Source organism: Eretmochelys imbricata, chromosome 15, assembly GCF_965152235.1.
Source record: "Eretmochelys imbricata isolate rEreImb1 chromosome 15, rEreImb1.hap1, whole genome shotgun sequence".
Lineage (NCBI taxonomy): Eukaryota > Metazoa > Chordata > Testudines > Cheloniidae > Eretmochelys > Eretmochelys imbricata.
The window spans coordinates 13,601,209-13,629,078 of record NC_135586.1 but is presented as its reverse complement, the minus strand read 5'-3'; the positions used below and the strand labels follow the sequence as shown (position 1 = coordinate 13,629,078).

Genomic DNA, 27,870 nt, shown 5'->3' with positions numbered 1-27,870 from the left:
CAGATGGGGGAGGTTGTTAGTGGGTTATCAATTGTTGTAATAAGCCATAAATCCACTGTCTCTATTCAGTCCATGACTTTTAGTGTCTAGCAAAGTTATGAATTCAAGCTCCCAGGTTTCCCTTTTGAAAGTTCTGTGCAGGTTCCCTGCAACAATAAGGACTGATAGGTCAGTTATAGTGTGATCGCTTTGTGAAAAATGTTCACCCACAGGTGAGGCAGTGGTTTGCTTTTCATCGCTTTCCTGTGTGAGTTAATAGGAGAGTGCAGTGATTGTCTGGTTTCACCTACATAGTTGCTATTGGGACATTTAGTGCACTGGATGTGGTAGACCACATGTTGTGATAGGCATGTGTAGGACCCATGGATCGTGAAAGGTGTGTGTGGGGGGGCAGGGGGGTTGTTTATCATTGTAGCAGTGGAGCTCGAATGCTTGTTTCTTTCACCAACAGAAGTTGGTCCAATAAAAGACATCACTTCACCCACCTAATATCCCGGGACCAACCATGGCTACAACACCACTGCCGAGGAAGGAGTACTGCAGAAAGATGTGGGGGTTATAGGGGATCACAGACTAAACAGGAGTCAACAATATAACACTGTCGCAAAAAAAAGTGAACATCGTTCTGGGATGTATTTGCAGAAGTTGGGTAAGCAGGACATGAGAAGTAATTCTTCCAATCTGCTCGGCGCTGATACGGCCTCAATGGGAGTATTGTGTCCAGTTCCGAGTGCTGCACTTCAGGAAAGATGTGGAGAAAGTCCAGAGGAGAGCAACAAAAATGATTAAAGGTCTAGAAACCAGGACCTGTGAGGGAAGATTAAAAAAATTGGGTTTGTTTAGTCTGGAGAAGAGAAGACTGAGAGGGGACATGATAACATCTTCAAGTATGTAAAAGGTTGTTATCAAGAGGAGGGAGATAAATTGTTCTCCTTAACCACTGAGGACAGGACACGAAGCAATGGACTTAAATTGCAGCAAGACTTAGGTTAGAAATTAGGAAAAGCTTCCTAATTGTCAGGGTAGTCCATGCCAGGAAGTGAAGTATGTCAAAAAAGGCCAGTATGAAGGCTGGGCAGTCGGAGAGCTCTCAGGTTCCTTGGATGAGGGCAAATCACTGGATTTTCCACCTTGAAGGTGGGATCACAAATGTAAGTGATGGAGGGGAGGGAGAGAAACCAGCTGAGCCTGTTCCCCTGCAGGGCAGGTTATAGCCCCCCAGTAGGAGTCGTATCCAATATTAAACGGATCTAAGCCAGGATTGCAGTATAGTTAGCCCTTCTCAGCTGGCTGGGAACAAGAATGTCAATGTGTTATCTGTGTTGTGGTGGCACCTGGGGTCCATTGTGCAAGGCGCTGTACAAACCCAGAACAAAGCAATGAACGCTGCCCCAATGAGGGCAGTCTAAGTAGAAGACAGAGCCCAGTGGGAGACCGCAAGGAACCAATGAGAGGGTGTTGGTCAGCAGGACGGGCAGTGGGCTTTGCACACCGGTAGCCTCATTGTTGTCAAGTTTTTTGTTGACCGAAAATGTCCTGCTTTGCTGCTGCTCCTGGGTCTCTGTGGCTGGGCTGCCCTGTTTGCAGCCTCCTGCCAAGCATGGTGTTTGACCTCCACATGCAGAACGCTGTGAGCTCTACACACAGGAGCCAGCTCCGGGACAATTGCCCTGCCCCTAGCTGGAGAGGTTAAGGGTCCATTGCAGCTCGTGAATGTGGATGGGACACTGACCGGGGAGGCTGGCTGTTTCCCACGTGGCCTCATGTGATGTCTGTCATGTTCTGCAGTGTGCCCGGGGTGATGTCCGTGCAAAGCCTGGGAGAACGGAGCAGGCAGTCTAATCTGTTCCTTGCGGGGCTGTCTGCTGTCCCCTGGGATCAGACCTTTCCCCCTCTCATTCCGGGCTGGAGTTTCACAGTCAACCAACTGCCTGCTGGGAATCTGCTCATTTTTCAGAGGCCGCCCTCCCAATGTGCTGCTTAGCCCTGTGTGTGTATCATTCCAGCCTGCCCCAGGAGGGAGAAATACCTACGGAAGGGAGAGACCTTGGCTCATTAGTGTCCCCAGGGCTTTTACTCGGGGCTTTCGTCAGTATGGGATAGACAGCTGGATAGTCACTCAAACTCCATATTGCAAATCCTTTGTCTTGTTCCCTTGGCTGGGAAACATCAGTTCACAAACCCCAGGCAATGAATATCCCCTTCTTAGCGGGCTCTTGTCTGTGCTCTGTGGGAGGGTTTGGAAAGTCCTATAAAAGCCAATGAGAATTAGCTGCATAAATCCTCCCACCATGTCCTGAGCAGGACAGACTCCTGGGGCCACCCTGATAGTGAGAAGCAACCTATCCCATGGGCAGTCAGCAGGACCATTAGCGGAGTAAGGCACTCCCCCAGACATGACTAAGGGTCTCACAATCCAGCCAGCAGCCCCACGGGAGGGAGGATTGTAAGGCTCGCTGGCAGACATTGCTTGAGAGTGATGCACGGTCCTCCCTTCCCCAGACTGATTTCCATGGCCCCAGGCTCCACCTTCACAGGCTCCAGGAGTAGCTTTTGGCTCCTCAGCTGTGATGGCCTCTCTTTCCTTTTGGCCCATTGGAATTTTATCTCCCCTCCAGATCAGGGAGGGGGAGGGAAGGCACCGACACAACTAAGTAGTTAATGCTTTTCTTCGGGAAAGTGAAGCCGCCAAGAGAGGCTTTGGCAGCAGCATTCCAGCCCCAGCACTCACTCCTAATGGAGCTGCAGGTCAGGAGGAGCGATCATGGTTTACAGAAGAGGAGACAGGGTGACATCAAAGCCGACAGTCGGGTCTTCTACCCCATCCCTGCTCCAGTGCACAAAGCGAGCCCGGCTGAGCCCATACTGCCCGGCACATGGCTTCAGTGCAGTAGGGGGTGGAATCCAACATCGACAAGCAGGACGTGTTTCCTGAGCCACCTCTCTCCCCTGGAGAGGCTCCAGGCCAGGGATGTGTCTTCGGTGACCAGAGCGATGAGTCCAGCCAAGTAGGTTCTTATCTCTGGCTAGAAAAGTCTCCAGAGAATTCCGTGGCAAATGGCATCAGCCTCTCGGCCAGCCCCTGGGCAGCTTTGCGTGTCTGGCTGTGGCTAACGCCGGTGGTTTCCAGGGAATTTCCGATGGTTGTGCTAACACGTGGGCAGCTCCAGCAATGGGGCAGATAGGCTGTGGCAGTGAATTCTCTACCCCTTCTATGCCAGTGCATAGGGAGCCACCCTGCACCAGGGGCCCAGATACCATGTGCAGAGCCAACTCTGTCAGCTCCGTGCTGCTCTTCGGGCCTCCCTCGCTCAGCAGTGCAGGGTGCTCTGAGGCCTGGAAGAGGTGCACAGGGGGCAGGTCAGGGTGGGGTCAGAGCCGGGAGGGCTGGGGCAAGGCTGGGGGCAAGCCCAGAGGTCCAGTGGCTCTGGATAGCTGCAGTGGCCCATTGCAACAGGGCACAAGTTAGCCAAATCGGCCCCGGAATAGGGGAGAGACAAACTGCCTCCTCTCGGTCTCTGGACCGGCACCAGTGTGCATCTGGCCGATAATGTCGACAGGGCTCAGGTGTTTCTATCCCCACACGGCTCAGGGCAGGATGATGGCCTCCACCAGCATAGGCGGCAGGTATAATAGGCCAGGGCAGGCTGAGCCTGCCGTGGCCGCTGGTTGCGGGGTTTGCAGGGAAGTTTTTGCTTATTGTTATGCCCCAGGCAGGATCCGGGGAGGCTGGGGAGGTGGTATCTGCTACTCAGCTTCCTGGGCTCATGAATGATCTCCCTGGACTCCAGAGGGATTACTGATGAATCCAGGAAGCTAAATAACACATACCGCCTCCTCAGCCACCCCAGAACCTGCATGGCGTATATAAAAAGCTCAGGATCTTTGGAAGAGCTCACGGAGCAGCTTGGGGCCTTAGGAGGGGAGCCGCGGCATGGCTGGGGGCTCCTTTGGCCTTGGGGAGGGGGAGAGGGAGCTCAGGGTCCCAGCTGGTCTGGGGGTCCTCCAGTCACGGGGCAGGGTTTCTCGGGGGGTCCTTGGGAGGAAGGGGTGGGGGGGAGGGTGGGCTAGCCTCCCTGAAGGGGGGCTCCATCCACCACCCATGTCCACCAGCACTTGCAAAAGTGGAGCTAACAAGATCCTGCCATCGAGAGACCCACCAGCTCCTCCAGCAAAGCAAGGGCAAACCATGGGGGATGGTCCTAATACGTCTAAGGTTAAAAAACAAAAAAAACCAAGCAGGTGGGAAAAATTCCAGGCCTTCTCTGTATGTCAGAAGGGCACAAACGCAGATGGGTAAAACTCTTTTGCAGGTCACTGTTTAATCTAACCAGCCCATGACTGCACATGTCCTCCAGTCACGAGGGGCCCTGAGGCCAGAGGCCACTCACCACTGGGGCTCATTTCTGTTGTGCAATCCACTGGCTCCCCCCTTGCACTTGTCCTTTGCCCCAGTCCCGTGGATGCTCCTTGCAGGGTCCCTTCTGGGCCTGTGGAATCGAGACACCTCCATCTCTAGCTGTCCTTGCTGCGTAGCAGGTCCTGCCCCGGCGTCTGAGGTGAGCACCCTTTATCTGGTGCAGCCTGCACGGTGCCTGACAAAGAGAGAGCCCCATCAGTCGGGGGCTGTCCTGGACTCAGCCGCAGAGTCCTTAGTGTGCATCCCAGGTGAGCAGCACAGCGATACTCTGACAGCTCATCTTGTTACCAGCCTTGCTGTAAAAGTCTGGGAACCTCTTATTCGGTAAGGCTCTGCTCTTGTGAGCTGCTGGTGTGAGAGGAGTGCCCGGGGACAGATCAGGACAGGCCGCACCTGCGTCCCCCGCCTCCTCTTTGTCAGAAACCATCGACTTGTTCTTGGTGGCCTGGGCTTAAGGGCCGTGCGTAGTGTTCCTGGGTGCTGTTCAGCAGCTGACCTGCCGCCTCCCGGAGCTGGGGCGATTGCTATAGCGTGCAAAGCGCTTTGGGATGTAAGATTGATTAGCTCATTATGAGACCTGAGTCTGGTTTCTCAGACAAGGACAGCAGGAGGTGATCGCCACCGAGCTAGAGGAGCGTCTGGCTGGCTGCGACAGGGCAGGACGGGCTGGCGGAGTAATGCTAGCAATGAGTGGCGAGACTACCATGTGCCTTCACGTGACCTGCCAAGTTCCTGTGTCAGTCCCTGCAGCCTGTCCGGACCAGAGGGCACTGTGCTGTGATCTAGATGTTAGCCATGATAGCGGAATTAATGCCAAGGGCTTCACACTTCATTACAGCCCACATGAATGGAACTATTGTGCTGGAACAGAGATGGCAATTTGTGGGATTAAACTGCAGCTCCATCCGTAGAAAACCAGCCAGCGCCGCGTCCCGCTGACCGTAAGGTCCCTGGCTGGGTGATGCAGGGGGTGGCCTGTCTGCTGGCACCTGCGAGACCGGGCTGTGCGAGTCTGTCAGCACAGCGAGGTCCCATTTAAGTCACAGGGAACTAGAGAACTAAAGGAAACAAATGAGTCGAGCCTGGCGGCTCCAATGACCCTGATTCCTTCAGGATAAAGGGAGCTTCCCTCCCCTCAGCGTCTTGCCCCGTCTGTCTTGCTTCTAACGTGGCCGAGGGATATCTCCCTTACCCGGTAACTGCCTCTGGAGGGAAGAATCCAAGCATCAGCAGCCGTGAAGGAGTTTGCTGTATGCTCCTGTGACACCAGTGGGCTTTGTAACCTACTGGAACTAGGTCAGCTATAACTTATTAGCCACTGCCTAGCCCAGCTGGGCTGCCAGGGACCGAGCAGGGTGTGCAGTGGCTGGAGGAGCAGGGCGGCGGAATAGCCTGAGCCTCCACGGACTCCCTCTGCCGTGTCACTTGGACCAGCGTTTTCAAATGTGGATGCCTAAAATGAAGCAACTGCGTCCACGTTTGAGCAGCCGAATTACGCAGGCTGAGCGCTGTGTAATTCCCACCGGTGGCCCTGTGGGTTTGGGTTGCTTACTTTTAGGCAGCCAAGTTTGAGAATGTTGGCACTGTCCTCTCTGCACCCCAGCTGACCCTCCTGTGAAAGGGAGAACTGCAGTCCTGACTTAGCTCTCCGGGGAGACGGCTGGCTTAATCGGTGGGACTAGCTGTATGATGAAAAGCGCCATATGAAAGGTTAAGTGTCAATCACCGCATAAGAGTAGTTCATGACCTTTCCCATGCCAGGACCCACCCCACTCCTGGCGCTCCCCTCCCATCTAGTTGGGACCGTCTCCCTCCCATTTAGCAATATGGGATGGGCAGGGTGGTCTTGACGCCTCTTGTGAACCCAGGGGGATGAGAACTCCTGCCATAGGACACAGGTTGGGGGCACTTCATTACAGTCACCACGGTCAGGGATCACACAGCGAATGCTCGCGCACTGAGCAGGGACTGCCAGGGGTCCTGTTCCGCAGATAGGGGCAGATGCTAGAAACGATAGGAAAATGATGAAGGGGGAACAAGGGGGATAGGAGAGACCTGTGCGGGCCCCCCATTCTCCCTCTGAATCCACGTGTTCTTCTGCCAGCCTCTTGCTTTCCACAGGCAAAGCAGAGGTTTCTGCACCCCCCCAGCACAGCACCCGGACTCGAAGATGCTTCTGTCCCAAGTGCAAGGGAGAGTGAGGTGCATAATTAAACCATTGCCCGAGCACGGTGTGCTTGGGGTTAACGCCAATGAGCAGCCAACTGGGAAAAAGATGCGGCTGGGGGAATTTACTGCCTAGCAATTCCCTTCTTTCTCTGAGGGTCTGGGTTCCTGCCCAAAGCCTTTCCCGCTGACCGGCTGCCAAGGGAACACAGACCAGGAGCTGCTGTGGCTTACTGAGGTTGCAGCAGGTGCGCCCCGGCCTGGAGAGCAGCAGAGCCCAGTGGAGGGAGAGCACAAAGACCGGGGTGGGATTGCTGCACAGAATGGTGGGAAGTAAGGAGGCTTCTCACCTGAAAGAGTGTTTGGGGGGAGCCGGTGTAATGGCTGGAATGCAGCTGGAAGACACTGCGGCAGGGTTGCTGTGGCATAGGCTAGAGGACAGGTTTGTGTAGCTGTCTATATGCCATGCTTTCTCCTGCCATCCGCACAAGTCACAGCTCTGTCTGCCTTTTGCCTAGGATGGGGCTCGGAAACACCATGCCTGGAAGGAGCAGAACCCCTGGATTTCCTCCTCGGTTAATACCATGGAGACTGGAGTCCCCATCAAGGGCTTCTCCAGGGGCACAGACAGGCCGGCAGCAAGCTGGAACCCACCTCGCTGCGGCGTGCCAGACCTACCCACCCTGCCAGACGGCCAGAATGGGCGGAACCGGCAGAAGCGGTTCGTCCTGTCGGGAGGACGCTGGGAGAAGACGGACCTCACCTACAAGTAAGACAAGCGCAGAACCAAAGTCATAAGCAGGGAGCGAGTCCCGGTCAGGATCTCCTTCCTAAAAGAGAGTTTCCGTTCGGTGCTTTCGTTCACTGAGCCTCGCCTATTACGGGCCTGTCCAAGCTGGGGAACTTGTTCAAGAAACAGGGTGCAGGATGCTGGGGTGACAAGGGTATATACCACACAGACCAGTTAGGCCCACGCTGTCTCACCCACGTGCTCACCATAGACGTGACGGCCTTCACACCCTCAGCCACTCACTCACCCCACCACCCCCACGCTATTCACACACCCACCAGCTCCGAGCACCCGTGTGCGCCCCCACAGTCACACACGCTCCTTCCCTCACACACACACAACCACACACTCATTAACACACCCACGCTCACGTATACACCCACTCGCTCAGACTTACAAACACCCCGGCCCTTATCTCCGCACACCCCACCAGGCACCAGTCCCACATGCTCACACAACACCCTCCCTCCCCGAGGCTTCCCTCCGCGTTTATTTTAAATAGTCCGTTCTAGTCATCATTTAGTGAAGTGCTTACAAACATGGCCTCAGTGTCCCCGAAATCACACCACATGCTCTCTGATAGGAGTTTGCTGAGTGTGGTTAAGGGCCAGGGTTCTGCTGGCTGATCACACTCCATATTCTCTCCTCAGTGCACTTCTGCAATTGCTGTTAGCCTAGGGAGTAAGAGGCACATGTGGAAAGGAGAACTTGCTCCTGTGCATCTTGATAAGGCCCAGAGAAATATCTTCACCGGGTATGCATTTAAATGACCTTAACTGAGCACAGGGGATGCTACTATGCCAATAGCCTCCCGAGACTATCAGGGTAGTGGAAAGGCTTCCTCTTATCCCTGGCATCAGAGGAAAAAAACTTTGCTGATATGAACAAGCACCAACATTGTGCCGGGGAACTAAAATCCTGCTGCATCAGAGATTAAAAACATCACACTATCCAAAGGCAGAGTTACAGGGATGTGGGATATGAGGGGCTCATGCACCAGTTAGTGAAACAGCATTTCCCTTCAGCATGAGCCAGATGCTAGGAGCTGAAAGCTTTTTCCATAGCTTTGAGAACTCCCATGTATACATGAGCACACAGGGTAGGTATGTCCATACACTAGCTCAGAGATATGCTGGCAAAGGTGTGTCTAGGAATCTATTTAGACTGGTATCTGAGCGCCTCACCACACTAGAGGTGTGCACGAAGAGTGTGCACCTTTACCAGAGTTCTCCCTCTTCTCCCGTTTCCCGGGAGCTGGCAACGTTTCCAGAAATATGTCTTCCCTCTGCTCCCATCCAGTTCTCCCCTCGCTACAAGAGCCAGGGAACAGCTGATGAAACTGAAAGGTGGCAAATTCAAAACTTGCAACCAGTGCACAATCAGACTGTGGAACTCATTGCCACATGATGTTGTTGAGGCCAAGGACTTAGCAGGATTCAGAGAAGGGTTAGATGTTTCTATGGGCAACAGGAGCAGGTAGAATTCTAATAGTACATATTAAAAAATAAAGCAAAGCTTTGGGGTGATCTTTAACTGCTAGGGCTGAGGAGGACATTTTCCCTGCGGGGCAACTGCCTCCTGTGGGGTTTTTCTTGCACTTTCCTCTGACACATCAGGTGCTGGTTATTGTTGGAGCCAGTACGCTGGGCTGGGTGGACATTGGTCTGGATCCGGTATGGCAATTCTTTTGTTCCCCCTTTCATAGCTGAGCACATCTGGATGTGGGCTTGATTCACCCCAGGCGGTGCATGGAGGTGTAAGCTGTAGCTCCCTGTTCCAGCAGGGCCTACTGCCGTTCAGAAGGGATCTGTGGGAGGACTGGCGGGGAGGGGGGCGTTTGGCATAAATGAGGGGTGCCTTAGCCAGGAAAGGAGAAGCAGAATGTCCTTAACAGCAAAGCTACCCACCTCAGACCCATAGCTACTGTCCTGCAGGTTCTCTTCCATACAGGGGCAGTTTGTTCTGTCTCTCACGCCGTTACGCTGGTTTTAGATGGAGGACGTCTCATTCGCCGATTGTTCTCGGCCAGACGTGACTCCGACACCGAGCAGGTTTAAATGCAACATGGAGGCCAGGGTAACCTCTCCGGTGGGAGTGGTGGTGCTGCATGACTTGTAGCCATTCTAACCGCAGTGTCATTGCGCTACGGTCAGGAGCGGGGAGTGCAAGTTAATGGGGAGTCCAGGGATTTCCAGGTGATTAGGGGACAGTCCCGCTTGCAGGGGCAGTTCCCGCAGGGCTGTAGCGATTGATGATGCTGGCAGTGATTATGCCAATGCAAGCGATGGTCAGGGTAGGGGACCAGTGGCGTTAATGCCGACGGAGACTTTATCGGTGATTATTGTGGTGATGAGTACGTTGTAACATTGATGGCAGTGGTTGTGCTGATGGCCAGACTGAATGTTGGTAGGATGGGTTGGCTGGGACCCCTTCCTAGGCTTTGAGGAGTCAAAGGTCATTGGCAAATGTTCCCTGACTTGTACCCAAGCCTTCGAGGCATGCGTGAACTGGCTGGAGGGAGTCGTAATTTAGAAATGTTTAGTGTACTACCTCCTCCCTGAACTTTGCTCTCCACTAGAATGACAATCCTGTCACTGTTTACAGCAGGGATGCTGAGTTAGCGTCTGATTCCGGGAGCCTTACTTATACTGCAGAGCAGTGACTCATGAGCAACCCTCCCCCCATTGGCGTTAATAGGGCTGCTCGTGAATGTGCTGTTCACTGGGATAACGAAAGGGTCGCAGGTTCAATCCCTTAGGGATCAGGATGGTCGCTTCGGTGGGGAGTGGAGGGGACCAGCTGACGTCAACAAGCACCAACCTCATGGGAATAAAATGCCTTTGCAGCAGAGATTAGAGAGAATCAAATCACACCATCCAAACAGAGTTATGGGTGGGGGTAGACTGGAGGGATTATACCCCCTCTTAGGTACTGTTGCGGCATTTCACTCCAGCACATGCACCAAACAGCTTCCCTCTCCTCCTCCAAAGCCCTCCTAAAAAATACATGTCTACAAAGCTGTTCCAAAACCACCTCTGCAGGATTCCTTGCGCCACCTCGGCCTCAGCCTGGTATCTTGTATGCTAGGACCTGAGCTATACAGACTGTCTGAGCTAGAGTGTCCTCTTCTTGTGGCAAAGCCCAGGTCTGTTACTGTGTTTACATGGCCCCAGCGAACCAATGTTGCGTGGCAGATTGTTGGTAAAATGGAAAGCTGATGGTGGGATTTATGGTAAGGACATTCCCTGTTGTCTCATGAAATTGTGACTTGCAGCCAGTGTAATGATGACAGAAGTTCAATGACTCATTAGTGCGGATTGTAATGATGATGGACATGGTGGCATTTACATTAATGGCTATTCTAATGCTGGTTGTGGTGACAACTAATGCATTGCGGTTCACACTGACCCTGATTTGCCGGTGAGATCCAGACTCATTACGCTGGTGTGGGGCTTGCTCCGATAGTGATTATGTTGGCTGAGGTGTTCTGATGTTCACAGAAGAGGGTAGCATCCCTTTTTACGATAGATGGCACTCCCGGCTGCTGCTAATGCCCGTGATGACGCTGCTCATACCAGTGCCAGTCTGACGCTGACCATTGTGTGATGTTGGGATGATAGTTCTTGGAAAACATCCGGTCAGTGTGCAGTGGCAGTCAGAAAAGCGAATAGAATGCTAGGAACCATTAGGAAAGGAACCAATAATAAGATGGAAAATATAATGCCACTGTCTAAATCCATGGTACGCCCGCACCTTGAATACTGCGTGCAGTTCTGGTTGCCCCATCTCAAGAAAGATATATTAGAATTGGAAAAGGTACAGAGAAGGGAAAGAAAAATTATTAGGGGTATGGAACGGCTTCCGTATGAGGAGAGATTAAGCACACTGGAACTGTTCAGCTTGGAAAAGAGACAACTAAGGGGGGATATGAAAGAGGTCTATAAAATCATGACTGGTGTGGAGAAAGTGAATGAGGAAGTGCTATTGACCCCTTCACATAACAGACGACTTAGGGGTCATGCAATGAAATTAGTAGGCAGCAGGTTTAAAACAAATATAAAGAAGTACTCCTTCACACAACACAGAGACAACCTGTGGAACTCCTTGCCAAGGGATGTTGTGAAGGCCAAAAGGATAACTGGGTGCGAAAAAGAATTAGATAAGTTCATGGAGGTTGGGTCCATGAATAGCTATTAGCCAAGATGGTCAGGGATGCAACCCCATGCTCTGGGTGTCCCTAAACCTCTGACTGCTAGAAGCTGGGATTGGACAACAGGGGATGGATCACTTGATAAATTGCCCTGTTCTGTTCACTCCCTCTGAAGCATCTGGCCAAACCGGCTACTGTTGGAAGACAGACTACTGGGCTAGGGGGACCATTGGTCTGACCCAATATGGCCATTGTTATGTTCTTATGATGGGCAGTGATCTCCTACCTCTAAATACTGCTTCTTAGAATTATAAGATTCCCATGGCAACTTGTGAACACGAAAGTGAGACGGACCATTGCAGAAGCGTTGAAAGTCTGGAGTGACGTGACACCACTAACCTTCACCGAAGTGCACGAGGGCCGAGCTGACATTGTGATTGATTTCACAAGGTAAGCCTGGAAGGGGAAGCCATTCTAATCCAAAAGCAAACGTCCCTCTTCCCCCACTGGGCTTGGTGTGAAAAGGACAGATCCCACCGCCCCCACTGGAGCGGGTCCAACTGTTGGCAGCAGATTGTTTATTCGCTGAAGTTAGGCCCATGTTCTGTTTCCAAACTTCGGTTTTCTTATTTAGTAGAAATAAATAGTCGTAGGAGGCTGCCTGGGCAAGGGCTATTGTTTTGTTACATGCATGTACAGTACCTAGCACACTGGGGCCCTGATCGGGTGCCACCATACAACAAAGAATCATTTATTTTACTAATTGGTTTATTATTGAAAATTGTTCGCCAATTAATTTATGCTACCACTTGTCAGCCAGGGATCTTTGACCAAGTGTTTGTTTTGGCTGCTTCCAGCTCTTCAGTCTCTCCCCGGATTGAATGACCTGACCTTTTGCCCCAAAACAAATTTAGCTTCTTGGTTAAATGAATCTTGACTCCAGGCCTGCACTTCACTTTCTGCAAAATATTTGCAGGAGCAAAACTTCACTCCAATGAATGTTTGCACAAAGCTAATAAAAGGGATTGTGGATCCCATCCAAGGGAGGAGGATGTGGGCTGTATTCCGTGTGTTTGTCTCCACTTCTCTGCACTGTTCACCTCTCTCCAGGGCTTCCTCAGTTCACAGCAGTTTGGCTTGAGTGAGGACTTGAGGATTTGGCCCAGGAAGTGTCCATGTGTTCCACACAATTCAGTTCTGCTGCCTTAATGATAGTAGCTTGATCAGCCTTCGCCTGAATTTTACAGGCTTGATGAAAGCTGAACAGGGGAAGGAACAAACACCGATAAGAAGCTAATAGCGTCTGTGGCCTGGTGTGAAGGCACTGGGCTTGTGTGAAGGTTCGGCCTCCCTATTTAGAACGAGGTTTGCAGGGACACGAGGGACGGCTCGAAGTTGAATGATACAAATAGGCTTGTGGTGCTGTTCTCAAGGCTCACCCTGGCTGCCAAGTGCGGTTTCACTGAACTACCATGTGCTTGCCCTCCAGGTACTGGCATGGCGATAACCTGCCCTTTGACGGGCCTGGAGGCATCCTGGCGCATGCATTCTTCCCCAAGACCCACCGCGAGGGAGATGTCCATTTTGACTACGACGAGACCTGGACCATTGGGAACAACTTAGGTGTGTTGTGGATTCAGATGGAGGCATGGGTGTGTTTGGGGAGCAGGAGGCCACTGATAAATGTAAAAAGCGTTTAATTCAGAGAGAAGAGGCCTGAACAGGCTTGTCCGCACACCAGGGCAGGGCACTTCACATGGTCTGTGTCCTTGTCTCTTTCCAATCACAGTTAAGTGGGGTTCTAAGACCAGGTCACGCAAAGAGCCACCGCTAGAAAATAAAACAGGGGAGAGATGAAGGGAAACTAAGCCCCAGACACTGGGGTGGAGTGTTTTTCTGCCAAAGTCCTGTATAATTGGCAGGTCTCAGTCCCAGTCCCCATTGTCCACCATCTGTTTCCAAAACTTTTCTTCTTGAAAGTCTCTAAAGGGAAACAACACAGGCTCCCAATCTCTCACTTTGGCTTGGGAACACGCTGACCCCCCCCCCCCCACAACATCTCATGGTCAATATGGGGGAGCAACTTGATTTCCAGATCAAGTAAAAACGATTTTCCTAATAATAGAGCCAGGCTGGTATCACTGTGGTGTTCAGGAATTAATGCCATAACATCTCACAAGATACATATGGTATCTTGAGATCTAATAGGATCACTGCCTAAGGCCTCAGTTCTTCTGCAAGATGCACAGATAACAACTCCCATCTATCCCCTTCCTCCACCCCAACATGATCTACAGGGAGAAGAGAGGGGGGAAAAAACCAACTAAGCTAACACCTTCCCTTCAGGGTCTCTCTGTACAGCTTGCCTTGTGTGGGTCAGTGTTTAGCGCCCAGTCCTGCACCCACTGAAGTCCATGGCAGTTTCCCCATTGACTTTTACTGACAGTTTATAAACTCCCTGGGGCCAGGGACTGTCTTTTTGTCTGTAGAGCATCAAGCACACTCCAACACTGGATAATAAATAAACACCAGTAACTTTTGAAATATCTGAGGTACTTCCCACCAGTCTTGCAATGGGAGACTCTGGGAACATCTGCAATCAATTTTCACCACTCTCTCAGAAGTTAGATAAGCCATTTGAAATATTTCGTAATATATTCCTCTTCATTAATCCTGTATTGGAGGAGAGCTTGAAAACCTGCTGAAACTGACCAGGCCAAGTTCCATCGTTGTTCACTCTCTCTTTTTCATATGTGGCTTCAGTAATAACTGGGGATAATCACACTTAGCATGTTCTTCCAATTTAATATCCTCCAGAGCTTTGCAAACATTCATTAACCCTTGCAAGCCTTCTCTCAAGCAGGGAAATATCCTTATCCCCATTTTACAGGCAAAGAAACCAAAGTTCCTAGAGGCATAAGTGACTTGCCCAAGGGTCACACAGCATATCCTTGTCAGAACCAGGATTAGCCCTCTGGAGTTCCTGTCTCCATGCTCTTTTATGGCCCTTCCCATGCAAAGATTTTTGTTGGATGCGCTGTTGTTCAGCTCCCCATAAAGTTGGAGCACAGCACTGTGGATCTGCCAATACTGGAAAGCAGAGAGTGAGGAGCTTGCCAATCTAAACAGGATTTTTCGACAGTGTTTAATAAATCACTGAGGTAGAAATCCCGGATGCTCAACTGACCTAGATGTGATCACTTCAACTGTGTCAGTGCTGAGCAAACTTGACACATTTCAGGGGGCTGCTCATTTGCATAAAAGCCAAGTTCACTTGTCCTCTCTATCAAACTTTCCCAGGTGTTCGTACCACATCCCACTGGAATATTCTGCAGCATGCCCGTGCACTAAACACACCAGCTCAGTTAACTACAGGGTGGATTTGATTTAAATCACTAGTCAGGAAGACTCAATTTAATCATGATTTTCTACATAAAAGTGCATTCTTGTTGGTTGTTATAACCTTAAAATATATTCTTCACAACTCAGAGATAGACGTAGGCTTCATTTTTAGAAGGTACACACTATACATTTTTAAACAGTGATTTATTCTGAAAACGTTTCAGATTAGTTTTACAGCTACATCAGAAAATGAATGAGTGTTTGGTTATTTCATTTACCAAAGGTAATTGAAGTAGATATTTAAGAAGTCACTGGGAGGTGAACTATGTCCAATTCAACAGGCTAATCATTAATATTTGGAGGATTTTCTTGCCATGCTGTATTAGGAGGAGAACATCACCAGACAGACATTAAAATTGTTTTATTTAACTAAAACAACAACGTTAAGTATTCTGGATTGTTTTCTTCAACAGCGAACATACAATATTTTAACAAAAAGGGATATGTCCCTCACTTCTCACATTTATCTCCAGACTTCTTCTCCTTGTCCAGATTTATTCCACCCCCAACAATCTTCTATTCATTGAACTTTTTGAAACTTTGCACTTTTAAAGAGAGGTAAGGGATTGACTCTGTGTACACAAATTTGCAGAGGGACAATAGAGTTGAGGTCTGTTGTTTCTCACCTCTATATAGTTTATTTATTTTATTTAAAAACATTTTTGCTGTTAACAAGCATGTTACCTCTGGAGACACAAATCCACAGTTTGAGAACTGCAAAACTAAGCCTCTCTAACGGTATCTTCTAGACTGAGCACTGAGTCCCATTGGGTAGATGAAAAGATTTACCTAAATAATCTATAGAGAAGCCTGTGGAACCCCAGAAGATTGGGTCCCTAATCCATGAACTATTAGAACTCATTTACAAAACTTTTCTTAAACGTTACATGAATATAGTGTCTCATACTATAGAATTAGAATTTACAATCCCTATTCCATGATGAGAGATCTTTGAGCTATAATGTATCTTAATTAAAATTATCTTTAGATAGCATTTTTCCTCAAAAAGCATTTGATAAAAAAAATCCGATTTAAATAAAAAAAAATCTAATTTTTAAATTTTTTTTTAAATCATTGATTTTTATCCCCCCTGGTTAGCTGACTCTCTTCTTTCTAATGGGGCTACACCTTGGAGATTTCTGACTGAAACCAGGGAAGAATTAATTGCATTTGGGCTCATTAGGAAACAACATTAGGACTCTTCCTCACAGTCTTTGTTGCTTAATTTGTTCTTTTAAGGTCTTTTTCTCCGACAACTTTAGAACCTGAAAGCAATCAGCAGGGAGCTAAAGGAAATCTCCCAAGTGTAGTCTACATACCTGAATCCCTTTATGTTCCCTTTAAAGATGCTTTCAAATAGTTTATGCCTAAGCATGTCCTCCTTTAAATCTATTAGAGTCTGGGTGGGAAGGGCTGGATAAAACATCAGAAATGGTTTATTTATTTTGCCTTTCATGTTCTCACGACTAACCAAAAAGCAATATGTGATCGCCCCCTGCTGTCTGTGTGGCACCATTTGTTTACCATTGCTGTTCTCAGAGTGGTCCTGGTGGCATGGTTCTGCATCACACCAGGTGTTCCACAGGATGGTGTCTTGCTGTGAACCCCCACTATGTTAGCTGCTAATCGAGGAACGATGCTCCCCCTTTGCAAAGCTGATCTAACTGGACACCACCTTAGTGTCTGCTTCCTGTGGGCCAGATTCCCACAGATGTGCCAAAGGCGGAACCTTCCCCCCAAAAGTAGGGGGAAGATTCTATTGGGAGCTGGGGCCATTGGCCCCTATGCTGGTGACGTATGCAGAACCCACTGGAGGCAGAATTGTAACTTGTTGATATGCACAGGCTAGCACATGGGAAAAGGTGAAGACACTCAGTGACCCAACTCACACCGTTCCAAAGCCCTGGCTGGAAAACCAGCCCACCCCCACCACTTTGCACGGCTGCTGGGATTGCCTCCTTTAAAGAGGCCACAGCATCTAGCACTACAGCAAAGAGCTGGGAATCAGGAGGGCCCTGAATTCAACCCGCTGAGATGCTCGCTCACTCTAGGACATGAGGCAAATCAACAGACCCCTTTGGACTATGGTCAACTCAACTCGATCTCCCTGAAAAGCAGATTCCCTCTTGCACTGAACTTTTTGTGATCCCACCATACGAACAGTGAGGGCCCTGCCCATCCTGGGTGTCTTTCAGCACCCTGAAAAATACCTGCACCCTCTTCCCTTTGCAGGGACTGACCTACTGCAAGTGGCTGCTCATGAATTTGGTCACGTCCTGGGCCTACAGCACACTGCTGTCTCCAAGTCACTGATGTCTCCCTTCTACATCTTCCGCTACCCGCTGAGCCTGAGTGAGGATGACAAACAAGGCATCCAGTACCTCTATGGGAAACCAAAGACCGATCCGGTGCCAGCCCCGACACAGAAGGCAGAGCCAAACCCGCCAGACATCGAAACAAATGAGATCACCAACGTGGGGGTGAGTGACCAGCAACGCTTGCGTCAAAGCCACTATTACCAAGTGCCCCCATTAGTACTAAGGCAACCCCAACTTTATTCTCCTAGAATCACCCCCTGGTGAGGCTCTAGGGAAACCACAGCAAAGAAAAGAAGGAAAATCGGGGATTCCTTGGGAATCCCACTGCCCTGGGAGCTGGCTACACCAGGCCTGGGTTAGATGACAAGTGAAAGGGGTTTGATTGCAGTTGAACCCCCTTCCACCTCCCAGCTTGGCACACGTTAGCATGATTGGCAGTTCCTGGTGAAGAGGAGTCAAAGATTTTCCTTGCAGGGGCAATGAAGGTCAAGGCAGGAGTGCGTTGGCAGAGCTGTGTAGGGGCCCCGAGGACTTCAATAGTAACAATATCTAGTTCTTCTACAGCACTTTTCACTGGTAGATCTCAAAGCACTGTACAAAGATGATCAATGTCTGCAGAGGTGGGTAGCACCAAGCAGAACTGAGACACACTGGCAGAGCTGCGTGGGGATGCTTGCCCAGCACCTGTGCGTGCAACCCCTGGCTGTAGCCAGGGCAGGTTACTTGTCACGTTAATAAACAAGTCAGTGTGTTTATAGGCACAGAGCCCAGTTCACCCCGGGGCAAACCAACAGGCAATGCAGTAAGCCAAAGTTCCTCCTCACTCCCAGGCTTCTTGATTCAAGCACTTGTCTTGATCCGTGAAGCATGGGGAGGATTTAAATTTTAGTTGGGAAAGACCCTATTATCTGCAGTGACTATCTACAGCCTCCTCGGGCAAGGCACCGGGCCGGGGCAGGGTGACTCCCTGAGTTTGACATGGGGGCAGGGTGCCCCTCGGAGCTCAGCACCTGACTGGCACACGGTATTCTCAGTCTGTGCAGCCTGACGCCTGTGACACGGATTTTGACGCCGTTTCCACCATCCGGGGGGAGCTGTTCTTTTTCAAGTCACACTACGTATGGCGGCTCAGGAATGGGAAGCTGCAGGCTGGCTACCCGGCCCTGGCCTCTCGCCACTGGCAGGGAATTCCAAGCTCCGTCGACGCGGCCTTTGAGGACTCCCTAGGAAATATCTGGTTTTTCCAAGGTAAGCGAGAACAGAGACGGGATTGGAGGGCTAGAAAGGACAAACTCTTGTGGTGGGGTGGGGGACACAAAACCCAGTAGGTTTCAGGGCATGAAAATGTTCTTGGCAGCATCAAAAACCCACACCCCTAATGTAAGGATTCCTTTGTTTGTTTTCCTCTCTCCTTAGTTTTAATATTTTAACAGATGTCGGGGTGGGGTGGGGGTTCACTTTCATTTTAGACAAAGCCAAATATCAAACTTTCCTCCTTTGGAACATGAGCACTTTGCTTCCAAGTCTCTGCCTGGAAATGTGCCTCACTCACAGATGAGGAGTGAAGGTAACGCTTACCGCCTATCCTTTTGGGATGAAAATTGGTGAAGAGGAACAGGCCAGCTCTTCTTAAAGTGGCATTGTCCAGCTGGTAAATATTCTCACCTTGGTTACTTAGAAGCAAAAGAGTTTCCCAAATCTAGTGTATTGAACAGAAAGAGTTCCAATTGATTTTCCCACTATTTATGGGTATTTGTTTATTTCTGCCTCTCATTCAGCTTGGACATTGAAATCAGAGGCCGGATTGACTGGTTTTACATTGGTGTAACTCCACTGACTTCCATGGAGCTATTCCTGATTTGCACCTGCCTAAGTGAGATCATATAAAAACCTTAGCTTGGTCAGGATTACTTTTTATAGCCAGTGGCCCCAATTCTCTAGTCTGGCCAAGGAGTGCTTTAATGTAAGTTCTGAGCAGGGGCAAAGATGGCTCATGCCTGCAGAGACTTCCATCATTGTCCCAGCAGTCTGGAGTTCAGTCAGGCGCAGTGACACCCTGACATCCATCTGGGCATGATGGGACAATACTTACTTGAGTGCAAGGACTCAAAATTGTGCAGTGCAATTTGTCAAACAAGCACAAATGTTCCAGGAATCTACACACCTAGGACTAGATTGCAGCGAGCCTGTGTGTGTGGCTGTGTGGGAAAGGAGAGGAGCATTTCTCCCCTCCCCCTCCCAACCGTGTAAGGGGCAAGCCACAGGTATGGTCATTGTGCTTCCAGCACACAAGCGTCTGACAAACACTAAAGGTAGTAAGGCCATGGCCCTACCCACTCACCTTCTGCACCAGCCATCAGAGGAAAGTTGGCGCAAGAAGGGAGAGCATGGCGCACTTTCAAAGTTCTCACTCTAGCTGGAATCCCTGGAGTCCCTGCAGCCATGGCAGAACATCTGCACACCTTATTCCCTCTTACAGTGGGGACTGTGGTTGCAAGACCTGGCCCAGAGATTGAACAAAGCCCTGGCATTCCTAGTGCCGCTGCCTGGAGCCAGGTATGCATTCTCTGGTAAATGCGGTGACTTTAAAAAACCGTGTAGACACCAAATTTGTTCCTGAGGATCTCTGGAACCCAAGAATAATAGTTTACCCTGTTTCACCCAGATAAGCACTCACCGTTTTCTTTAATTCTCTTTCCAAGTCTAAATTACGTAGAGAAAATCCAGAAGCTGGTAGGATACTGTTGCCCAGTTTTGTGTGTGTGTGTGTGGTCTCTGCATCATTACTCAGTATATCACACAGACCATATCAAATGGCTCAGCATCCAGAATTATCCTACATCCTGCTAAAACTGCCAGGATTTTAACTAGAGCAGTGCTATGGAGTGTTGCATAAAGAAACCATTAAATGTCTTGGAGTAATCATGAAGATTGCAATTTTAATCTAAACTCAAAACATTATTTTGGTCTTTATTTTATTTTGACCACTTCTTGCTCGTTTATGCAGATCCCCCATTTAAACACACAGGCACACTTACGGATGTCAAGTACCAGAGGGGTAGCCATGTTAGTTACATACGTACGGAAGTATTATTAATCATGTTTATTACGATAGTTCCTAAGGGCCAGCCAAGAATGGGGCCCAGTTGTGCGAGGCACTGAACACACACAGTGTAGAAGGTGGTTCTTACACTGAACAGCTTGCAGTTGGTCCTCCTTTCCTCCACCACAGCCTGAACACCATCAACTAGACAATCTCTCTTAGCAGTAGTTACAGCCAGAACGGGGTACGTTGTTTTGTGTTTCCACAACGCAGGCAGTGCCAGGGAGCTATAGTTTTTCAGTGAGTGACACGGGAATAGAGAGAGGCTTTTAAAAGAAAGCAATACTTTCTGCTGAAGGATTCCCAGCTACATCCAGTAGTTAAATAAACAAATTAAAAGAACCCTCTCAAGGACCTGTCATAATTTTAAATGTCATTTCCATTTTCCACACTTTACAATACTGCAATAAGTATAAACATAAAATGGTTTTTCCCCACTGATTTGGTCTTTTTCCAATTAGCAAAAAAATTTTTTTGGCCTTCCTGTGTTTCTCTTTCTTGCGAAGTTTGACATTAACAGGGCTGCTTTGTTTGCTTGTTTAGGCACCAACATCACTGATGCCCCCACGTGGACAGCTCACTGCGGCGGGAGCGTGAAGCACCCGTTCGTTATATGTGGTCCCACAGAGATGGATGTTTAATTTCAGTCATTACAATACTGTTTGGTGTAGATCTGCATTTTCAAATAATCTGCATGCAGTTGCAAATTAGTTTGTGCAATTACAGCAGTTGCATATTCAGTTATCATAATGGATCGTGCAAATGACCAGTTACACGTCTGTCATTTGCATGTGCCAAAACAGTAGCTGGTGTGCACAATGTAGGTGCATAATTGCACAGACATTTTTGCACATGCGGTTGCTTATCTAGTTTTCTCTCTATTTAAGGCTTAGACTTCAAGAGCATGTCACTGACACCTCAGTATGCACAGACTCTCCATGCACAAAGACCTTACCCCTCACTTAATTCTCTCCCCCCACATCAAAGGTGGCCCATTTTTCTTCTTCCCTCTCCCCACATGGTAGCCTCAGGCTCTTGGGCAGGGAGAATAAAAGAGACGCAAGGTGTGGATGAGATGGGGATTATGCTTGCCAATGTTGCTTCACGGATTTTGTCTTCCTTCCTTCCCCGCATGTTGTCTTCCTTTAGATTAAAAACGAAACGGACTCATAGATGTCATGGTGGTAAGAGGGTTCGAACCTCCCTCAGCGCATTCAGAGCAAAATTCAAACCCCATTCTTTTGTATCAGCCTACTCACAATAACTACTTTTAAAAACTAACCCGCTCTCGGCTGTATATGCAAAAAGAACAGGAGGACTTGTGGCACCTTAGAGACTAACCAATTTATTTGAGCATCAGCTTTCGTGAGCTACAGCTCACTTCATCGGCTGTATATGTACACATCCCCGTTATCGGAGGCACTCCCACACTAGTGATGGGCACCATGTAACAAGCTACACGGACTGCCCTAGAAGATGAAGCCATCTATTCATTCAAGGAACAGATACAGCAAAGACAGACTTTCTCCCTGGCGTCAGCCTTGCTTAGAGGTGAGAGGAGAGTTTGTTCTCCCCTGTCCATTTGATGCATGGCGTCTCAATGGTCATCAGCAAGGGTGCCAGGTGTGCTAGAGGTTTTTTTGTCATGGACACCTGTCCCCTGGGACTGGGCTGAGATTTCAGGTCATTTCACACAGCTCGCCATACGGTCATTAGACAGTAAACAGCTTGTGGTCACTCCTGTCATTCTATATTCTTTTGCCCCATCATCAGGCTCTCAGTACTGGATTTATGATGGCGAGAGACGTGTGTCTGGCCCTGCTTCTATCTCGGAGCTGGGCCTATCTGCTTCTCCTGTCCAGGCAGCTTTGATGTGGGGGACAGAGACGAACAAGATTTACTTCTTCAAGGGAGGCAGTTACTGGCGCTTCAACCCTAGCACCCGCCAGGTGGAGACCATCTACCCCCGCAGGATGGCCGACTGGCGTGGCATCCCCCAGGAGATTGATGCTGCTTTCCAGGATGAGTTTGGTGAGTGCAGATGGGAATAGAGGCCTGTTCTTGCGTGGGCTTTCTTGATTATTCTCGCATCTCAGGTGCGAAGGGAATCAGCAGGATTTGGACATTTATTTTAATCTGGACTATTAATAGTGAAGCACTTCTGCAAATTTTCATCCCTAAGAAAAATCTAATAATACATGCATATAACAATTTGTACAGAGATCATGCAGTTAAGCTTGCAATGGGTGTGTAACAGGTATTTATCATCCATTCTGTAGAAGATCATGTGATTAAACAACTAAAACCCCAATAGTACCATTCTCCCCTTAAAGGAAATACATGTAGGACATTACAGATGCTTTTTTTTTTAAGGGGAGAGATGGAGAAACTCCCCAAACCTCTACTAATAGGAGAATGGCACAAGGAAACCTGCTCCTGTTACACCCTCAAGGAAGAAAACGAGGCACAGGTGACAGAACTACAGACAACATTTCACTGCTTATAATGGTGCTGGGAATATAGACAACATTCTACCATTCCCCCAGACAGGGCTCCTTGCTGAAAATGGCACAGTGACACCACATGGCCTCATCATCCAGTGATACATCGAGAACTCTTGACAACAGATGTATCAACCCTAATGCCCTCCCCTTCCAAGGGATTCCTTGAGAAATGTTGTGCATTAATGTAGGCAATCCTTACAGGTTGGGGGACTCTATCCTGGGAAGCAGTGACTCTGAAAGTTTGAGGGGTCATGGTGAGTAATCAGCTGAACATGAGCTCCCAGTGTAATGCTGTGGCCAAAAGAGCTAATGCCATCCTGGGATGTATAAACCGGGGAATCTCGAGGAGTAGAGAGGTTATTTTACCTCTGTATTTGGCACCAATGTGACTGCTGCTGGAATACTGTGTCCAGTTCTGGTGCCCACAGAGCAAGAAGGGTGTTGATAAATTGGAGAGGGTTCAGAGAAGAGCCACGAGAATGATTAAAGGATTAGAAAACCTGCCTTATAGCGATAGACTCAAGCAGTTTAATCGATTTAGCTTAACAAAGAGAAGGTGAAGGCCGTGAGACTTGATTAGCCTACACAGGGAACAAATATTTAATGAGTTCTTCAGCCTAGCAGAGAAAGATATAACACTAATCAGTGGCTGAAAGTAGAAGCTTGACAAATTTATACTGGTAATAAGGCATTAATTTTTAATGGTGGGAAAAATTAACCATTAGAATAATTTACCAAGGTCTGTGGTAGATTCTCCATCACTGACAATTTTTGTATCAAGATTGGATGTTTTTCTAAAAGATATCCTATAGGAATTTAGGGAAGTTCTATGGCCTGTGTTATACAGGAGGTCAGACTAGATGATCACAATGGTCCCTTCTGGCCTTGGAATCTATGAAAATCTATTACATAAATCCCAAAGAAATCTCTTGGCAGTAATAGTCTCCTTTCAGCCATAGCCTACACCTATTCCATCAAGTCCTTGCTGTACTGATAAAGGGCCTCATTCTGACCCCTCTACTCTCACTGACCTTTCCACAACGAGGCCAATTGCTGAGTCACAGAGCTGGGTGGAGAGGACATGAACCTTGCAGCATCTCCAGCTTCCTCCTCATCCTTCTTTGCTAGTTAGTGAACCATCCTTCATTGTGGGTCTTTGCCACCCCTTTGCCCACTGGCAAATTGAGCATGAAGTCCACTATGGGACATAAACACAAGGAGTAACAATGCTAGAAAATGAAGAGTCCCATAAATCACATCTGCTCTGTCTCCTTTGACACTTGTCTCTGTCTCCTCCACAGGTTTTGCCTATTTCTTGAGAGGCCGGCTTTACTGGAAGTTCGACCCAGTGCAGGTGAAAGTGCTAGAGGGTTACCCACGCCAGATCAGCCATGACTTCTTCAGCTGTACACCCTCCTCCAATTTCTTCAGATGAAGAGACGGGTGTTGGCATCCTCCAGATCCCCTCCCATCTCCCCATGTCTCCACCTGTCACTTTGAAAGATGTCATGTTCTCAGAGAGAGAAATCTCATATGCATTCCTGGCCTCTTGCTATGCCCATCACCTGACACAATGGATTGTACCAATGGCTTGAGGAGACCTGTGGCTTGTGGCAGCCCATTTTCAGATTCCAGGGGCCCCCAATCACAGCTTGGTGTTGGAAATAAGGATGCAGCCTGATTGCTGTTGAGTGGCTACTTTAACACTTCCAGCACGTAGATCCCAGAGACCAGCCTGGAATGGGTCATGCTTCCAAAGTTATCTGAGCCCCATCCACTTAGAAAATGGATCCCAATGGTATTTCCTCTGTTAACATTGCCCACAGCACAGCCACTATTGTTGTTCCTGACATCAGCACTGTTGAGAATGGATTCCACCGAGGGCCACTTTACTAGCATTGAAAGGGGAGTTTTAACTGTTCCCAAATTCAGATTCAAGACATGTGCCCAGGTTGCTGGGGCTGCTTCACCATGGTAATAAAGTTGAGTTTGGACCCCTGCATTTCACCATCTTGTCCCAGGTCTATTGATATTTCTGTTTTTTGTTTTGTATTGTCACTAATCATAATAATTTTGTATTGATTTGTAAAAATATTCTGTTTGGGTTTTTTAAAGGTGCTAGGTTTCAGTGCTGGACACTGCCCTATATCTCCATATATTGTTACTAACTCTGGGATCTCACAGGACACTAGCTCACCACAATACTGGCCAGGTGTCTACAACTTTACCAGAATTTTAGGTTGTCTATCCAAATTCAAAACCAGTGTTTGTGCCTTGTTTCACTTCTTTATCCTCTACCTATTGCTGAAAATCAGTACACAAAAGAGGGTCATGCATTTTTTCTTATCTATTCCTCACGCATCTACCTTCCATCTTTCACCTCCTTTCCCATATCTCCAACTGAGCAAAAATGTATCTGCTTCCACATCTCATGGTTTTTGCTGCATAGCAAAACTTTATGTATTGTAACAATCCTGGTTAGCAAAATAAACCTAGGGTGGCCCTTTCTGATTGCCCAAGAAAGGGAGGTCAAGGAAGGGTAGCAACTTACTCAGTTATCCTTACTATTTATCAGCTTTCCTTCAGACCTAGTTAGAGACAAAGTGGGATTTAAACCTACCCACAGCAAATAGAGAGATGGCTCAGTGGCCTTTATCATCCTTAGGCCTGCATGTTCTCTCTAAGCATTAAAGTTTTACCTCATTCAAATTTCAGGTCTAGGTTTTTTACTTCTTCTCAGTGTTTGTTTTTACAACCATTCTTCTTCAAAGCAAGTATGTAAATGTTTGTACAATGTGTATAAAACCTTTTTATATATACTGTGTGTGTGTGTGTGTATATATATATATACTGTGCTTTTTTAATAAATGTGATTTTTTTTTCTATGCCCTGTTTAGTCTGAATTTCTTTTAACATAGTTTTCAACCACAATTTTAAAACGATCCCACCTACAGACCCTTATCTTGAGCACTGTCTATGCTGTAAGTACAAGGGTGTTGTTTGTAATCTGTTTGTGACCTGGTCACCAGACCCAGTTGCAAGAAGTATAGATGAGTTTGGGTCATGCTATCATTATTGAACTTTTCTATTACAGTGGTACTTAGAGATCTAGATCAAAACTGGGGCTGTAAGAAACATTCCCTTCTCAAGAATAGGAAAAGGAAAACTATAGAAAGAGTAAAGATAATTTTCCCTCAGGAAGTATAGGAAGCACAGCAAGGAGTAACTAGTTACAAAATGGCTACTTTAGGGCTACAGCTGCTTGACTCTGCAGTATTTAAAGGGACAGACACAGAAAGGCATGCTGGGGGGAAAGTTTGTATAAGAGGGCAGCATTGGATTTGGGAAAGTGGGTAAGGCTCAAAAAGCTGTAAAGGAAGGGCTGTGTGTTGCTAATGGCTTGCAAGTGAGTGCTATACAAAGGCATAGCCTCTACCTTGAAGAGGTTGCCATTTAAGAAGACAAGTATGTAAGAAAGGTGTGGGGAATGCATTGGAATACATACAATGTTCATGTACAATGGCAATATAAATGTTTAAAAATATCAATAGTATAACTAGTTTAACCTTATCTACCCTTCAGTCTACTGGTCACTGATTGTAAAAACAGGTCTTGAGAAGAGAGTCAGTAGCCTTACAGATTTAGTGCCTTGTGTGTAGCATAAAAGGAGGGGAGGTGTTTTGAGAAGCTCATAAACCAGTGGTTAAAGTGGATATTATGACAGAGGAAGAGCTAGAGGCTGAGATTAAGGTGGGAGCAGAGTTGTGAAGGCTCTTGAAGATGAGAATAAGACTCTTGAACTTGGTGTGGTGATATAAAGGGAATTGGAATTCAAAGAGGGAGGTGATAGGGTCAGACTGACAAGCAACAAAAATAATTGGGACAGCTGTGTTTTGAATGAACTATAGAAGATTATGTGGTTGTCAGGGAGTTGCAGAGAAAGCAACAGGAGTGAAGATGAGAAATGCTGAGAAGCTGACTGAGTTTTTGGCTTTCTGAATAGAATTAAAAGGTCAAACATTATGGAAGAAGCAGTTGCATAACATGGATGTAGCTTGGGTGTGCGTGGAGGGGGAGAGAGAGTAGAGGAAGACTCCCAGGTTGACTTGTATGACTGGGAAGATGGTGTTGCCATTAATACTTTGAAGAAAGATATGGAGTAAGGGGTCCATTCTGGAGAGAGGGGCTCAGACATGGGACTGGACAGAGGGAGATACCTCTGCAGTAGAGAGGGAGAGCTGAGTCATCTATGCAAAGATGGTGGTTGAAGTTGTGTGACCAAATGAGATTGCCCAGAGAAAGGGTATAGAAGGAGAAAAGTGTCAAGGCTGGAGCTCTGTGGAACCCCTACAGAAAAGAAGAGGAGCTACCATTGAATGTACCTGAAGGAACAGCTAAAGTGGTAACAGGCTTCTTCACAACATAGCCATGTTTGCGTATCTGCACCTATTATGTGGCATACCCAGGGTGGTATCTGTGCATCCTGTGAAAGTCTAAGCAGATATCCCCCGGAAGGAAACAGTGTACCTGGAGAAGGTGAACACAGCTGCATGCGAGGTAGTGCTGTCTGGGCTATAGAGCTCCACAGGGAGCTGGGAAGACTGGGTTGGCTAATCTATTATGCAAATCCTCTCTATATTGGCAAAGTTAGCATCTTTAGGAAGACAAGAATGTCTCGGCCTATACTGTTGGCTAGGTCACTTATGCCTAGATGCCACGATTACTAATCATGGTGTGTGGACATAAATCATGTTTACAGCCAACAATGCTATAAAGTGGCAACAACCCAGCCGCCATAGCATCAACTAGGCTTTACAACTAACACCATGCCAATGCTGGCCTCAGTTCTTCCTTGAGTGAGGCCTGGTGCAAGAGAGATCTGGCTTGAAGTAGCTTCCATTATATAGGTTTCAGAGTAGCAGCCGTGTTAGTCTGTATTCGCAAAAAGAAAAGGAGGACTTGTGACACCATAGAGACCATCCAATTTATTTGAGCATAAGCTTTCGTGAGCTACAGC

General features: G+C 48.1%; 1 protein-coding gene across 1 annotated transcript in view; it reads left to right on the top strand.

The window, feature by feature from the left end:
- Nucleotides 1-24,288, top strand: part of MMP11 (matrix metallopeptidase 11) — a 32,451-nt gene extending 8,163 nt beyond the window's left edge. Inside the window, exons 2-8 of the mRNA XM_077835166.1 lie at nucleotides 7,105-7,355; nucleotides 11,833-11,976; nucleotides 13,016-13,149; nucleotides 17,161-17,408; nucleotides 18,281-18,494; nucleotides 22,123-22,380; nucleotides 24,155-24,288. Coding sequence (XP_077691292.1) covers nucleotides 7,105-7,355; nucleotides 11,833-11,976; nucleotides 13,016-13,149; nucleotides 17,161-17,408; nucleotides 18,281-18,494; nucleotides 22,123-22,380; nucleotides 24,155-24,288 — 1,383 coding nt within the window. The remainder of the gene's footprint in view (nucleotides 1-7,104; nucleotides 7,356-11,832; nucleotides 11,977-13,015; nucleotides 13,150-17,160; nucleotides 17,409-18,280; nucleotides 18,495-22,122; nucleotides 22,381-24,154) is intronic.
- Nucleotides 24,289-27,870: the final 3,582 nt, after the last annotated feature.